This window comes from Centroberyx gerrardi, chromosome 17, assembly GCF_048128805.1.
Source record: "Centroberyx gerrardi isolate f3 chromosome 17, fCenGer3.hap1.cur.20231027, whole genome shotgun sequence".
Classification (NCBI taxonomy): domain Eukaryota; kingdom Metazoa; phylum Chordata; class Actinopteri; order Beryciformes; family Berycidae; genus Centroberyx; species Centroberyx gerrardi.
The window spans coordinates 19,970,477-19,987,241 of NC_136013.1; the positions used below are offsets into that span (position 1 = coordinate 19,970,477).

The 16,765-nt window shown below is 41.6% G+C and overlaps 1 protein-coding gene across 2 annotated transcripts in view; it reads left to right on the forward strand.

Annotated features, from left to right (window-relative positions):
- rock2a (rho-associated, coiled-coil containing protein kinase 2a) overlaps positions 1-16,765 on the forward strand; it is a 34,246-nt gene that overhangs the window by 11,990 nt on the left and 5,491 nt on the right. For both annotated transcript variants that reach the window (XM_071898966.2, XM_071898965.2), the window contains exons 2-26: positions 1,518-1,599; positions 1,776-1,876; positions 2,180-2,317; positions 2,666-2,926; positions 3,250-3,394; positions 3,564-3,702; positions 4,140-4,231; positions 4,403-4,562; positions 5,086-5,140; positions 6,132-6,220; positions 6,380-6,428; positions 6,908-7,043; positions 8,267-8,358; positions 9,240-9,486; positions 10,187-10,293; positions 10,562-10,721; positions 11,507-11,667; positions 12,424-12,608; positions 12,837-12,906; positions 13,380-13,483; positions 13,681-13,867; positions 14,631-14,724; positions 14,812-14,906; positions 15,190-15,381; positions 16,343-16,511. In XM_071898966.2, coding sequence (XP_071755067.1) covers positions 1,518-1,599; positions 1,776-1,876; positions 2,180-2,317; positions 2,666-2,926; positions 3,250-3,394; positions 3,564-3,702; positions 4,140-4,231; positions 4,403-4,562; positions 5,086-5,140; positions 6,132-6,220; positions 6,380-6,428; positions 6,908-7,043; positions 8,267-8,358; positions 9,240-9,486; positions 10,187-10,293; positions 10,562-10,721; positions 11,507-11,667; positions 12,424-12,608; positions 12,837-12,906; positions 13,380-13,483; positions 13,681-13,867; positions 14,631-14,724; positions 14,812-14,906; positions 15,190-15,381; positions 16,343-16,511 — 3,310 coding nt within the window. The remainder of the gene's footprint in view (positions 1-1,517; positions 1,600-1,775; positions 1,877-2,179; positions 2,318-2,665; positions 2,927-3,249; positions 3,395-3,563; positions 3,703-4,139; positions 4,232-4,402; positions 4,563-5,085; positions 5,141-6,131; positions 6,221-6,379; positions 6,429-6,907; positions 7,044-8,266; positions 8,359-9,239; positions 9,487-10,186; positions 10,294-10,561; positions 10,722-11,506; positions 11,668-12,423; positions 12,609-12,836; positions 12,907-13,379; positions 13,484-13,680; positions 13,868-14,630; positions 14,725-14,811; positions 14,907-15,189; positions 15,382-16,342; positions 16,512-16,765) is intronic.

Genomic DNA, 16,765 nt, shown 5'->3' on the forward strand with positions numbered 1-16,765 from the left:
GAGGAACTGGGCTTTTAGTTTAAACCATTTTTTTTTGCGCAGTTTGAGTTGTGTGTGCAGGGAGGGGAGGGAATTTTTCCAGGTGAAGCTGTTGGTTTTCATTCAGACACGCTAGTATTCGTCCACTACACACTGTTACTCATTTTGTTGACAGAGATGTGGAAGTGTTTTAGTTCTGTGCAATGGTGAGACGATATACAGGAAATCAACTCTCCCTAAAAATCGCAGTCTGTGGCGTTTGGCTCTCAATCATCTTCAGCCTGGATGTAGGCCCACTGTATGTAGCCCAGTCAATCCTGCGCTCCACTGACTTTATTGGGTGGTAAATGTTTGCCAGTTGGCTTGGCCCAATTTTTTACATCAGAGAAATAAGAGTTGGGAGCATTTCTTTCTTTTTTTTTTTTACCATGTTGCTATTGCTGCAGCTCCATAGTCATTAGGAAGTAAAATGTAGATTAGTCCAGTCAGTCAGGGATGAAACACTTTGCTTCTTCTATACTTTGGTGCTCTCAAACATCCTCATGGTTTGAAAAATATTTTTTTACAATCATATCTGGCTTTTAAAGAGCAGAATCTAGTTAATAAAATGAAGTAAATCTCGAATTATTGTGAAAATGTAAAGGTGACTTTGAATCTTCACACCTTGAGCTGTGATTTTCACACAACCATAATTCTCTACTTGTATGCAAATGAGTTTTGATGATGGGAGAATGCACTTTAAGTTTTCATGTTGGGCTGCATAACAGTGAGTTATGGTGGTATATCTTTTTATGATCAGCACATACTCTGGCATTTTGTAGTAAATCACATTGTTGTATGTGCAGTGCCTCTGTCTACAGTATGTAATATGCTTTAAGCTATGTTTGCTAAAGGCTCAGTTTTATTCTCCATAGACGTGATAAAGGCAGCTGATCATCAGCTAGGGAGCTAAAAAGCTAAAATTACATTCAAATAAACTGATAATTAATTAGGCCTATGTTGCAGCGTGGGACTGGACAGAATCTGTACTTATTTTTCCTCCAAATGGACCCATCATTTAGCATTGCACTACATAGATTTATGCAGTATCTGATTTCCTGGGTACATGATGTCACTCCAAGGGGGAAGATGGAGAGAATCTGGGCAGGAAATTGCAGGATCCTGGTCCTGGTGTTAATCCTTCCTATACAGCATTGGCATACTTGCTTGAGGGAAGCGTGTCTTACTAACTAATTAATTCACTCACAGATTATATTAACTAATTCACTCATTGATTATATGTCTTATGAACGGCTCTGCCTCAAACCAGGTGGTGCTGGTAATGCAGGACCACAAACTAGGCCCAATATATCACAGTAACTGCACTGTGATCTGGCAATTTAATTTTCTCTGCCTATCAGCCATAATATCATCGATTTCATGGAGATTTTCATAGGTTTCACAGTTAGATTTTGCAGAAAGACTAGTCTGTTTAGTTGGATGCTGTGCTTCCATGTTTTCTGTTCCAACTTGATGGATTTTTCTTTCTTTCATTGTAGGACTCCATAAACGCCGTGGTTTTAGACTTGGACTACCCTGCACTACGGAAAAATAAAAACATTGAAACCTTTTTAAACAGATGTAAGTACTCTCTGTGTGTTTGTGTCTAAGACAGAGATGGAGGATATTTACCCTTATTTACAGATGTACTTTATGATTGGTGTAAATTGATGTAAAAACAATGTTGTTATTGGTTTATGGACACTTGTTTCTGATTTGAATAGGTGACATGTCTTCTGTTTTTTTTCTTACCTTAGATGAGAAAGTCATGGGACAGATTCGGGACCTCCAGATGAAGTCGGAGGACTTTGACAGAGTTAAAGTAATTGGCCGAGGGGCATTTGGTGAGGTTCAACTGGTGAGTAGTCTTTGAAATGTATGCTTTCATTTCCATCATGTTATTTTGGCTTTAATTTTCAGTTCAACTTGACAACCAAGTGTGCTGTGCAGTGAACTCACCTGTGCCTTGGCTTTCTAGAAGACCTCATCTGTAAATGTATTGCATCTGCTGATAAGAATTTATAATAATACTTTTCTAACTATGAATAGCCTGGTATGTACGATTGCTTTGCTGAAGCTACATGTAAAAAGATACTACTAGAGAGTACCTTTCTAACTATTCTGTTATGTCATGGCTCGTTATTCCCCCTCCACCTCTCAGGTGAGACACAAAGCCTCTCAGAAGGTCTACGCCATGAAGCTACTGAGCAAGTTTGAGATGATCAAGCGCTCGGACTCAGCCTTCTTCTGGGAGGAGAGGGACATCATGGCCTTCGCCAACAGTCCCTGGGTTGTGCAGGTAAGACACGTGTTCAACTCACTGTAGATATGTTCTCAACTAAAGATGTTAAAATTTTGATTAAGGTAATGGATAGACAGGTGCACACAATGTTTTTGCTGGCCAAGTATGCACAGTGTCCACTCATATTGATATTGCCCATTTTGACCGTCTCCTTGGTCTAATCATATGGCATCGATTCATATAACTTAGCATTGTAATTAACAGAAAAATGTCATTCAGCAATGGTGTAGCATGGTGCTGGTACTCATTTATTGGTATGTTTGACCTTTACCAGTACAATGTAGAAGTATTTTAGCCACCACTAGTAATAGGAGCTTTTATTGATGTGTCTGTTTGTGTGTTCAGTTGTGCTGCGCCTTCCAAGACGAGCACCACCTCTACATGGTGATGGAGTACATGCCTGGCGGCGACCTGGTCAACCTGACCAGCACCTACGACGTGCCGGAGAAATGGGCCAAGTTCTACACGGCGGAGGTGGTGATGGCCCTGGACGCCATTCACTCCATGGGCTTCATCCACCGCGACGTCAAGCCGGACAACATGCTGCTGGACCGACACGGACACCTCAAGCTGGCCGACTTCGGCACGTGCATGAAGATGGACTCTGTGAGTTGTGTCCCATTGCTGAAACATCGGCACGGGAGCATCCCAAGCTTCTGAAAAATATCTTATTTCTAGATGAACAGATCCTCTTGTACTTTTGGCAATGGTAACAGAGTTGAAGACTTGTTCCTCTGTTAGGAATGTTAACCTTTCATTTAATTCAAGAGCAAACTTCTGAATTGGCTTGATGATAGTGTGGCTATCTATAAGGCTAGGAGCCAGGATGCCGGCTGTGAGTCTGTACTGTCAAAACTTTCTTGTAGGATTCTTCCTCTGAAGGTTATTGAATTTCTGAGTTATTGAATTTGTCTCTGTTTCTGTTGCAGACCGGCATGGTGCACTGTGATACGGCAGTCGGCACTCCAGACTACATCTCTCCTGAGGTGCTGAAATCCCAGGGAGGAGATGGGTATTATGGGAGAGAGTGTGACTGGTGGTCCGTAGGGGTCTTCATCTTCGAGATGCTGGTTGGTCAGTGAACATTTCTTTTGGTCACAAGAATGTCACAGGACAAGAGTAGAAAAATCAAGCTATACTAGACGTAGCATTTTGGAATCATCTCAGTACAAAATGCAACTGCTCATTTCAATTTGCCATTCTAGTATATTATAGCTAACTTTAGTACCGTAATCTCTGTTAGGTGACACTCCGTTCTACGCTGACTCTCTGGTGGGAACCTACAGTAAGATCATGGACCATAAGAACTCCCTCAACTTCCCAGATGATGTGGAGATCTCCAAAGACGCCAAGAATATAATCTGTGCCTTCCTTACTGATAGGTATAGGGAGCTAAAAGAAGGAGCTAACTGAGTCCTTCATCCATCCCTCTGTCTGTCTATCCATCTGTTTACTCAACCAACCAATCAGTTTTTCAATCTTTCATTCGGGCAATGGGGGCGAATCTACAGGGTCTAAAGTAAGAGGATGGGATCCTCCTCTGTGTTACAACTCTACTTTGTTTAATGAGACAAGTGTATTTTTACATACAAATCTTGCCTAGTGCAGCTTTAAACACTTTACATGGCATTTTTTAAAAGGATGGCAATAATGTAACACAAAACATTGTAAACCAGAGCAAATTCATGAGAAGCATCATATATTTATGGATAGTTTGTGACGTCCTAACCCATTCCCACCACTGTTTAACAGAGGACAAATGGACTAACTGTAACTGTACTCATTGTTCTACCACTTATTCAGTCTCTTTTGTTTTGAGGGAGGTGCGATTGGGCAGGAATGGCGTGGGAGAAATCAAGCGGCACCCTTTCTTCAAGAACGACCAGTGGACCTTCGACACCATCAGAGACAGTTAGTACCACCATAGTTCAATGGGGAAGCGTTTTCAGCTGATCCTATAGAATGACTATTTTAAATGGTTCAAGGACTAGACTTCACACAATACCTCCTTTCCCACAATTCGTATTCTCTCTCATGTTTCTTTCTTTCTCTGTCTTTCTCTCCATCCTCTCTCCTCCTCAGCGGTTGCCCCTGTGGTCCCGGAGCTGAGCAGTGACATAGACACCAGTAACTTTGACGAGATAGAGGAAGACAAGGGCGATGTAGAAACATTCCCCACGCCTAAGGCCTTTGTCGGAAATCAATTGCCCTTTGTTGGCTTCACCTACTTCAAAGAAGACCAGTAAGGCATCTGTTTTTCTAACTGTATTCATGTTCTGCACATATTTATATACATACTATACATCCATATATAAATCTTACAATGTGAATAGCTTGTAATGCGCATTTTCAGGCCTAAACTAATTTCTTTATATATTTTCTTCTATCTGAACACCTGATAATGTGAATAACTAGCAATTCACACTCACACATCTGCTTCAAACCTGTAAATCTGTCAACAAAGACGTTGGATCTTCATTCACTTGTTTGTCGTATTGTTCTCAAGATGTTCAGTTACTGTAATTACTTGTTGTGCTTGTCTTACTGTCGGCTGTATCCTGTTCTCTGCTGCGATGACTCATTTATCCTACAGGGATCATTCAAGTTTCATCTAAGCATCTAATTTAGTCTAATTTACCTGAATTTGCACCGGGCGTAAAACACTCACAGCATGCAGAATGATTCATAACCAACAATAGGTATGCAGTAAAACATTTAATAGATTAAGGAATGGAAGCATTGATTTTGTACTTTTCTTTCTTCAGGTTACTAAGTGCTTCCAACAATTCCTCAGTTGCGCATGAGAACTCGAAAGGAGAGGTAGGTACTTCAATTTCTTAACCATACAGCTGGTGTGTGTCTGTGAGGTGCAGCTTGGGCTGCTGCAGTGATGCAGACATTGATCCCAAGCTTCACAAGGAATAAATAAAGCGGACATAACTGGAGGTGAACACACAGAACAGGCTTGTCCACATCGTAATCATTCTAATTTCATAACAACACAATAAGTGTCAAGAGCTGAATGTCAGTGACACAAAAGAGGATTTCTTTTGCTGATCCCATGACTTAGGGTCAGCTTTTGGTGGGACTTCTGTGGTCTTAGCTACGCAGAAAGACTTAAGCAGCTTTCAGTTAAAGTGGCTAAAAGCTAATCGGGGGAAATCTCACTCTCACTGACTTCATTACTGAATGAATGGCTTCCACCCAATACAATCAACCACAACTTTGGAGTTAAAAAACGGCTAAAGGTCCGGTTTGTAATTGCAGTTTGACGTCCCTTGTTGAAACACTGTTACCAGACTCCTGTGATGTATTGGTTTTAAGAATGTGATTTTTTTTTTTAGGCAAGGACTGGTAGTATGTGAGCGCTAAATGTGCGTTTTTTACTGTTTTTTTGAGGCTGTGAATGTTTTTTCATTTGTAATTTTTCAAATGTATTTCTGCAATCCCTTCTGTCTCTCTCATTAGCTCTTATTCTTTTTCTTCTCCTAGCATGTTGTTTTTACATGGTTAATCACAGGAACACACTTTACTATTGGTGGATTATAATTTTTGGTGATCCAGGAATCAAAGCTTATTGTACTGTTCCGTTCATTGTGATTCGCTCTGGATAAGAGTGTCACCTAAATGCATAAAATGCAAACGCTTTATTACGTAGTACACAGTGGAGAGAGACAGGGAGGATGGATGAGCTAAAGAGTGACATGTAACAAAGTTTGTGAGCCCGATTTGAACCTGAGTACATGATATGTGCTTTAGCCCACTAAGCCACCATGATGCGTGTGATTGGTTGATCCTTTTCTCTCCTCAGTCAGCAGCGCTGCAGAAGAAACTTCACCAACTGGAGGAGCAGCTGAATAATGAGATGCAGTCCAAAGATGATGTGGAGCACAAATACAGGTACAAGAGGCATAGAAAAATAACCCTGATAAAAAAGATACCCTGATAATGGTAGCTTTTGTGCTCCATATTTTGCACCACTAATGTACTTGAGCTAAGTAGTCACATGACCATAATTGTCAGAACTGTCGTGATTGTCTTCCTTTTTCCTTTCTGCAGAGCTGCCACTAATCGTCTAGAGAAAACCTCCAAAGAACTTGAGGAGGAGGTAGGCTAATTACAGTGGAACAAGCAACAGGCATTTGTTAGAGATCACTTCTATTATTCTTTGCTGTATACTGCTATTGCTGTTCACTGCTGCAGCAACCCAATTTCCCTGCAGAGATCATTGAAGTTTCATCTTGTCTTACTTCGCACCTCTTCATCTATTTTTCATTCACGTCTGTCCTGTTGATGCCCTTTCCAACAAATCGTATTTGAGTCATTATAATAATATCCCATAATCCACACTTGGTCATGTTTCAGTTGAATGCTAATGTGTCACGTCCAGAGAGATTCACCTGGAGGACTTGTGAGTCTAACCGAACTCTAATAATCACATTAGACTGTCTATTTGGCTCCGAATTGTGTTAGGCCTCAATTGGATTGTCTGGAACCAATTCCCATAAAGCCAGTTATGGAATCGTGGCAGCGTGAAAACCGACCCTGTAGGACTTTTTGAGCAGAGTATCTAATGCTTGATCGCAGGTGAGCGGCAGAAAGAATCTGGAGTCGAATCTGAGGCAGCTGGAGAGAGAGAAGGCGCTGCTGCAGCACAAGAGCCTGGAGAGCCACCGCAAGGCAGAGAGCGAGGCCGACAGGAAACGCTGTCTGGAGAATGAAGGTGACATGGGACATACATGGGACATGCATCTCACACACACATAGATACTGTATATAGGGCTGGCTATCAAAAAACAGTACCTGTAGTATTGGAACCGCATCATTTTTTGGCTGCTGCATCAATCTCAAGTGATCAAAAGGTATTGAAAGGCGCTGAAAAGCTTTAAAAGATCAGATTGTTATTATGAAACCTCAGATTCTCCTCTTGTGTAAGGGAATTAGAACAGAGGAAATCAAACGAGTGCGCTCAGATTATATCCAGAAAAGCAGATGGTACGCGGCATGTACAAATGTTTACACAGAAAATTAATTACCCTGTTGCATAATGAGTTGTGTTTTCATTACGGAGAGAGGCATTGAAAAAGGAAGCGTTTTTAGAACTGCCAGCAAATTCGAAGCGTCAGAAATCGGTGTTGGTAAAATAAAAGGATCACCTCCCGATTGCTTGATCGCTTCCTGTATGAAGCTCATCAAAGCCGCCTTGTCTGGCTTCTAACTGGGACTGGAGGGGTTTTGATGTGTGTAGACTGAAATGGGGAAGGTATTACTGCCACCAACTGGCCAAAAAACAGTGGGTGCTTGTAGAGCATAGGAGAAATAACAGTTCTCATAGTTGCTCTAACTAAAGGGATTTTTCAAACAGTGCATGAACCTGTTTACTAGAGGCATACGTTTACACACCTACTCTTTTTTGATTTGTGGAATAATTCACTGTCTCATGCTCACTGTATTGTATAATGTACACTACATGATATCTCTTGTCACATGTTTATGTCACTGATGTTTTTCTTTGGACACTTCAGTGATTTAAAAGATCAGAATAAAGGATAAATAAGTGAGTTTTACAAGTAACTAGAGCTCTAGGAGAAAAAAGTAGATTCTTAAATTTGCTTTTCCTCCTAACGCTTCCACGTACCAGCAGGCATTATATTTTATGATGCGTTTTAAAAATTTACAACAGCACTATCAGTGTGCGTACTCTTGTCATAGTTTTATGTTTACCTGTGGGAGGTTTGGGATACATTTTTCACTTCTCCGCAATACCTCAATGGGTGTACCAGGGTTGGGGTTAAGCTGTGGGTATTTTACTTTTAAAGAATTCTTTGTTGTAGAGAAGATATAAGAACCTTACTGCTGTAAAAGTTCATCCATTTTCAAATTCTGAAGGAATTTCTCTCTGGGGCTTGACTGAATTAAAACTGAAATTCTCTCTGTGTTGTGCAGTCAACAGCCTTCGAGACCAACTGGACGACATGAAGAGAAGAAACCAGAACTCACATATTTCCAATGAGAAGAACATTCACCTGCAGAGACAGGTCAGTCACTTAAGACGCCTACTATGTTCTCCTGTAAAACTCTATTGAATATTATTAGCTATCGAATAGATATTGTGATCCGTTTACTTATAAAATATTAACATTTTAGATTGTTGTGATTTGTAAAAGTCTATATTTCTTTGATTGTTTTTGAGCAGTGAGATCAGAAAACATTTTATTATTATTTTTCCCAAAATGGAGAGAAAGTGTTTTGGAATGAAACCCTTCATGTGGACAGTAATATTTAGATATTATACTGTCCCTATACACTAATGCTACTGTATTGTACAGTAGCTGGTTGGTCTCTCATACATTACTGCAAGATACCAGTTTGTAGAAGTACTTGCAGTGAATATGAGTATATAACAGGACTCCGTACTCTTAACTCTGAAAAATGGGTTTGGCCAGCAATGAATAAACCAAAACAAACTGCTAACTGATCTTCAAACAAAAAACTTGAGCAGCCTCAACCGTACTGCTGTGTTTCCATTTGCTTTTAAGTTTTTTCAGGTTCCATTAATCATTGTCTTTGACTCACCCAGAACTCTGTTTATAACACACTTCGCCAAAATACTTAATGGACAAACCTAATAATCTTCAGTAGCTTAAACACATGGTGCTATTTACATCTAAACATGTATAACTTATAACTTATCCCTTGTTATTAGGTTTATGGTGGAGAATTGGAATATGGAAATAGTATCCAAGTTGACTAACCAATCATTTGTCTTGGCAACAGTACAGTGTGATTTGTTCAAGTCAGTCTATTGCACTTAGGACCTGTCCCACAATCAATTAGTCAAAAACATCAATGAGAAAGTGTCCATACACATTCACAAAGAGCTTTCTAAAACATTTTTAACCTAAATATTTTGTGTCAGCTGGAGGAAGCCAACGCACTGCTGCGGGCCGAGTCGGAGGCGGCGACCAGGCTCCGTAAAGCCCAGACAGAGGGCAGCAAGCAGCTGCAGCAGCTGGAGGCCAACGGGCGCGAGCTGCAGGACAAGTGCTGCCTGCTGGAGCGCAGCAAGCTGAGCCTGGAGAAGGAGTGCATCGGCCTGCAGGCCGCCCTGGAGGCCGAGCGGAGGGAGCACAGCCAGGGCTCCGAGACCATCAGCGACCTGATGGGTGGGTGAGACACTCTGGGAGGAGATGGGTGGGTGAGACACTCTGGGAGGCGATGGGTGGGAGGAGAGGCGATATTGTTTTTCTTCTTTTTATTATTATAATAACAGGGTGCTTAGACAGGTCTGAAAATGTATGGAATTTTCTTTTTTTGTAATTTCCATATCTTTGGAAATTGCACAAAAGTGAGGAAAAGTATTCTTAATCCTAATCTACAGTACATACGACTTTACATTTTCTGTGGTTTTCAACTCTTCTCACATATTCTAATATTTGTTGCTATGAGGAATACTTTTTGTCTATAGAGTGGTACTGGCATAGTTGGTTAGGGGCAGGGCGACAATCGACATAAATCATACTGAACACCAACTCCCAGTGTGTGACTGTATGAGTGTGAAGCAGGGCGTTGCTGGAAAAGAGCATGGAGCTCAGTCGACTTTTCCTGGATAAATAAAGGGTTGAAAAAATGTTTGCTGAGCATGCTGTACACACTCACACTTGAGTCTTTTATGGGAAGGATTTTGTGTCAGCATGTCTACTTTAAATGAGAATTTTTTAATGAAAAAGTGAAAGAATTCAAGAAATGGTGGAACACCTCCTAGTACGTTATTTGCATGTGCTTTAGGTCTTTTTTTTTTTTTTTTTACTTTGCTAACTGTGTACCTCTGTGCATTTGTCTCTCAACCCTGATCTTTGCTTGCAGGACGTATTTCTGGCCTGGAGGAGGAGGTACGCCAGGTGAGACAGGCTGTGTCCAAAGCCGAGACTGAGAAGAGACAGCTCCAGGAGAAACTCACTGATCTGGAGAAGGTAAACTACAAGAGCACATTGAATTTAATGGCTGACTGATTCATTCATTCGTATCAACCATATTCCTTCTTAACCAATTTGTGTGTCCATTGTCCTTGGAATGCTTCTCCTATAGGCCTAAGTAAGTTGTAGGCCTGAATAAAACGTTAAAATCTGTGAATCACCCTAATCAAAACATGGCAAAATACACAATATCAAACAGTGTATCTTAGATTGTTCAGGAATTAGCTCTCCATCTTCTCTAAATGTATTCCTTTTCTCTGTACAGGAGAAGAGCAACAAGGAGATTGATCTGACCTATAAGCTGAAGGTGCTGCAGCAGGGCCTGGAGCAGGAGGAGGCCTCCCACAAGGCCACCAGAGCACGACTGGCCGACAAGAGCAAGATCACAGAAACCATCGAGGGCGCCAAGTCGGAGTCCATGAAGGGTAAGGGCATCATTCCTTAACCGGTAAACACAGATAAAGAGGTTTGGGGATCATTGCATTCCAGATGGTTGTTCCCTTCCATACCTCTCTGTTCACCTCAACATTCACTTCCTCCTAGTTTGTACCATTTTGCACATTGAGATGGCTTCAGATCTTGTGAAGGAGAGGGATTTCACACCAGGTTCATGTACTGGCACCCATGGGCATCTCCTGACTTCACCCACCAGCACTGCATGCACCTCAGTCTCTCATGCCTTTCCACTTTTTTTTTCACTTTTTTCCAATCCAAACCTTCCAAAGCCATGCACACACTATTCCTTTTTTAGATTTTTTTTTTACTGAAAAATTGCTGCCTTAAATCGCTGCCGCTGTCGACAAACAGCACTTCTGTCCAACTCCTGACACTTACCAGAAATTCCCGCAACATAGCTCCATACTGACTCTTGATCATCAGAGTAACCACTACTACCAAATTTCCATTGTTTTTTTGTAAACTGTCAGCTGGCTACATGGTCAACAATGTCCTCTTCGTTGTGTTTGGTCAACTCACAAAAAAGCGGCCAACTTCATGTGGCGTCCTCTAAAATGTTGAACTTTTCCCCAACTTTCGAAAGCGCTCCACTCTGCCTGAATAGAAGGCAGCCACATTGTTTTTTCCGATGCGTCTGCTTTCCATCTGCCTTACAGCCGCTCCCCATTAGCTATAATGCGAAGAAGGTGCCGGTAAAACGTACTAGTGTCAACACGTCCTCACCCCCCTTCTCTTCTCCTTCACGCCCATCCAGAGGTGGAGCAGAAGCTGGCGGAGGAGCGGGCGGCCAAAATGCGGCTGGAGAACCGAATGCTGGAGCTGGAGAAGCACAGCAGCATGCTGGACTGTGACTACAAACAGGCCCTGCAGAAACTGGACGAGCTCCGCCGACACAAGGACCGCCTCACTGAGGAGGTATGTGTGTGTGTGTATTCATGCATGTATGTGTACATGTTTACCTCTTCAATAGGGCAGCACTGGCTATCTTTACATGGACACTGATATTCCCTTAATATTCAGGATGCTCAAGTATACCGTTTATGAGCTGCCACATGTAAACACCTCAACCTGTTTACCATAACCTCGATAAGCTCTTATCCCGGCTATGAGTAACCTGTATAAGGAACCTGGGATATTCTGATATCCGGCATACTGATGCATGTAAACATCTTATACTGAGGCATGTAAGCAAGCTATCTCATTTAGTTTTTGCAGTCTGAACAAGCTCAACTTTGCATAGTATCATGGGTAAAATCATTTCCCTTGGTCCTCTCACTTCTGTGGTGAAGATGAAATTGAACTGTGCCTTTCTATCATGAAAGACATTAATATTCTTGGTTGTTTGGATGGCAGACGGCATCGCAATAGTGATTTATTTAAAGTAGTTGCTGGAAAAATGCAAAACACTGGGTTTCTGTAGATTAATGAGTAAGTCAGTAATGGAAAGTTCTGAAGAGATCATATTATGAAGCCAAGAATCCAAATTGCACAAGTGGTTCAGATCCAGCATCTTTCAATGTACATGGATGTTTGACAGCAGGTCATTAAAGGTGCGTACAAATGACTAATCCAAATAAAACCTTAATGGGGATATAAACCACTGTCTGCAAGTAAACATAGCCACGGTTAATCGTCATTTCTCCCTCCGGTCCTCTTCTCTTTCCTTTCCAGGTGAAGAACCTGACGCTCAAGATCGAGCAGGAGACCCAGAAGCGCAGCCTGACTCAGAACGACCTGAAGGCCCAGAACCAGCAGCTCAATGCTCTGCGGACCTCCGAGAAACAACTCAAGCAGGAAACCAATCACCTGCTGGACATTAAACGGAGCCTGGAGAAACAGAACCAAGAGCTGCGCAAGTCAGTATTTCTTTTACTCATTTGCCAGCACACTCACATCTAGACTAGGCTGGGATCTTACAAGGAAGTGACTCTTTTTATCTCTCTTTCATGTTCCTGAGTGGAAAACCTCCCTGTGAAATAATGAACTGGTCTCACATTAGCAACACAACAAAATTTCTTAGATGTGGAAACTTGCATCTTTTGTACTTTGTACAGTAGAAATTAACTGTTTGTTTTTCTCCACAGAGAAAGACATGACTCAGACGGGCAAATGAAGGAACTCCAAGACCAATTAGAAGCTGAACAGTATTTCTCTGTGAGTCTATTTTCTGCTCTGTAATTGGATGTGTTGATATAAAATGACTAAGCTTATTGCATTACGGTTTCAGTATTTTACTGAGTGTGTGGGCTGTAATGGACCAGCAGTGTAATTGTCCGTTTGGCTTCAGTGTTCAGTGAACATTCATGCCTTTTTTATTGTTTTATGTATTTTTATGATAATATTACCTCTACGTGGTCTTGTGCTGTGTCTGTTTTGCTGAGTAGGCCTTAATGGAAGCTGAAGTGCATACATTCATTATTACACAGGAAAAGCATTTCTTTCTGGTGATTCATTGTATTATAGTGTATCTTCTGCTTTCATGAAACTTTCCTACTTCCTTTGTATTCTCTATGGAGCTGTGAAGTGGATTTATGTGGACTATGTGAGTTAGGAGCTGTATCATGGAGTATATAAATGTATTACCTGTGACTCCAAAGTGTATTTGACCTGTTTCATGTGTTTTCCAGACACTGTATAAGACCCAAGTTCGTGAGCTGAAGGAGGAGTGTGAGGAGAGGAACAAGCTCTACAAAGACATGCAGCAGTCTCTGCAGGAGCTACAGGAGGAGAGGTGGTTTAGATTTGGAAAGAATGATTTACTCTACTGCACTTTGATTATCAACAGCAAAAGCGGGGAAAAAAGGAGTGGGGTCATTTCATTTACACCTCTGAATGGAGCATTTTCATCCTGGTTTTGGGGAATTATCCTAATCCATTTTATCTGAATCATCATTGACTCTTTTGCTCGTCTCTCGTCATTTCCTTCAGGGACTCCCTGGCGGCTCAGCTGGAGATCACGCTGACCAAGGCTGACTCGGAGCAGCTGGCGCGCTCCATCGCCGAGGAGCAGTACTCGGACCTGGAGAAGGAGAAGATCATGAAGGAGCTGGAGCTGAAGGAGATGATGGCCCGCCACCGCCAGGAGTTAGGCGAGAAGGACATCACCATCGGCTCGGTGCGTCGCATCGACCTCACACCAAACCTCATGCTGAATCCAGATGAGAGATATCGGTTGTTTGATTGGCTGTTGAGTAAACGGCAAACGGGAGGGGTTTTGCACTGTAGCCAGTTTTAACAGCTGTTTCCGACAAGTTAGTGAGCACCACAACTGTTTATCAAATTAGATTAATGTGAGTGCTTGTTTCATTACTGGTGGCAGAAAAACATGGCCACATGTGCAGCTGTAACTCTGTGACCCCCTTTCCACCTGGTTTTCTACGTATCCTGATTGATCAGAATAAAGTTTGAATAAAGCAAAAATGTGAAGATCTGAGCACCCAAGAGATGCATTTACATACACACATTAACAACAAACTGTAAATGCAATGTGTCTCCAATCTACATATAGGAAATGGAAATAAACTATAATAAATGGAAATAAACTCTAATAAAGTGCACAGATTGAACCAGGAAGTGCTCACAAATCAAACAGGTTGCAGGCAGCTTAGATAGTAACATACATTTCAAAACTGGATTGTTAGGATATTTGTGGATAGGGAACAATTGAGACAAGGTGTTTACTGTCAATTTTAAAAGACATAAATATTACTAGACAGGGAAAGAGGTATCTGATTTGAATGTGTATACCAGAGACACATTTTAATGTCTGTCTCAGCAAGGAGAATCAGTGCATTGATGATTGCCTTTGTAACCTAAAACATAATGCCCATAATCGCCCCTAATATAGTGAATGTGACAATATTTCTTGTCCCATGCAGCTGGAGGAAGCCAATCGCACGCTGACCAGCGATGTGGCCAACCTAGCCAATGAGAAGGAGGAGCTGAACAACAAACTGAAGGAGACCCTAGAAGGTAACTCCATCGTCGCGATCTCTGCAAACAAACAAACAAAATGTCTCTATCATCATTTTTCATTGCGTTTTTGTTCTGTGCTTTCAGACTCGGAGCGTTCGAAGGACTGGGAGCAGCAGAGCAGCCAGATGAAGCAGACCTTTGAGAAGCAGCTGCAGTCGGAGAGGACGCTGAAAACCCAGGTAGAGGTTTATAAAACGTCTGATGAGAAAGCGACATCTCACAAAGCTGATCACACAGAGCGTGCACTTGCAGTTTTAGTCCAGTTGGAAATCCTTAGACAGGCAGCCTTGCAACGTGAATGCTTACATTTTCTGGGTAGATCTTTTGGCTCCAGTCAAATCCTAAAGATCCACAAAGATCTTTTAGGAAAGAATGGCAGAACGCTGTTGATTCAAGTAGATCGTTGAGAAGCTTCTCACTCAAAAGAGCAGTAATGGTGACTGCGCTCGTTTCCGTCCGCAGGCCGTCAATAAGCTGGCGGAGATCATGAACAGGAAGGAAGTGCGTGGTGGAGGCAGTCGCCGCGGCAACGACACGGACATGAAGCGGAAGGAGAAGGAGAACAGGAAGCTGCAGCTGGAGCTGAGGTCGGAGAAGGAGAAGCTCAACAGCACCATCATCAAGTACCAGCGCGAGATCAACGACATGCAGGCGGTCAGTAGTGCAAACACTCACCTCCCCTTGTCCATCACACAGCTGCCACACCACAACCTGGAGAGTGTGTTTTCTCTTGTTTGCAGTCACATGGCACATTTGCTTATTTTTGATATCTGGTCAGTTAATAAGAAATCAGCTTGCATAAAATCTGTCTGTGATGATCAGGGTGTCTGCAGGTCCTGAAGAGAAAAAAAAAAATAAAAAAAGTCTTAAATCATATTATCTAAACTCAAGGTCTTAAGTTGTTTTGAATACAGTTAAATATAGTGTTTTAAATTCAGTGTTACAGGTCTGAAAATTGTTGTGGTGCACTGTTTTTCTGGTGAAGTCATATACACATACTGGTCTTCAGTTTTCATTTTTATGTTTTTGCAATTGCGAAATTGGTGTAATTTTATTTTAACTGGTGTTAAAAAGTCTTAAATTGAAACTTGAAGATATCCTGGACCTACAGTGGGTTGAAAGAATTTTGTTAGCAACAGAAAGTGCTGAATAATGTGTGCAGTTGACACTTTGTGTACATATGGTGTGGCCAGAAAAGAGATTTTAATACATCTAATAGAGAACCACTACGTCACTGTCAACATCCACTTTGTCATTATTAGCACTTAGGACTAGAAAGTGATTAAGAAGACAGTCAGTAGCCACTTAATATTAACCTCAGATTGACCATCACACAACCATTTTATCAGTGTTGTCAGCCTGTCACACCATAGATCAGCTACTTAAAAGCAGGTTGGAACCATGAAATTATCACTTTCTCAATATACACAACAAAAAGAGACTAAATCTGTAAAAGAGGCAAGTGCTTTCAGTAAAAGCGTTATTGTTTTTGAATGCGATTTCTGTCCAAATATACAGTTTGTCATTTTTCAAAACAACATGCTAACAGACAGATGATCAAGCTTGGCAGAATCTGAACTGGGTCTTGTTTCCTCCTGTCATTTTGCATTTGTAGCAAATAGCGGATGAGAGCCAGATGCGTATCGAGCTGCAGATGGCTCTGGACAGCAAGGACAGTGACATCGAGCAGCTGAGGAACCTCCTGCAGTCTCTCAGTGTTCAGTCCATGGACTCTGCCAGCGTCAGCAGCGGACCGGAGTTTGATACAGATGATGCCTTCACAGGTACGGAGTCAACTGTAGTGTGGGTGTGTGGTAGTTTGGGTTGGGTATTGGAAAAACATACCTATTGGTTCACAGGGATGTAACCCACCTAAAGTCTTACCTTAGTTTATTTGCAGAATAGATAAATCTTTGACCAAATTTGACCAAAATGTATAGTCTGAATTATAGTAAGTAGCATCAAACTGGTGTAAATTGTATGAGGATTGGGTTTTTAAGGAATTAAAGCATAAATTAATGCTTTTCAGAACATTTTG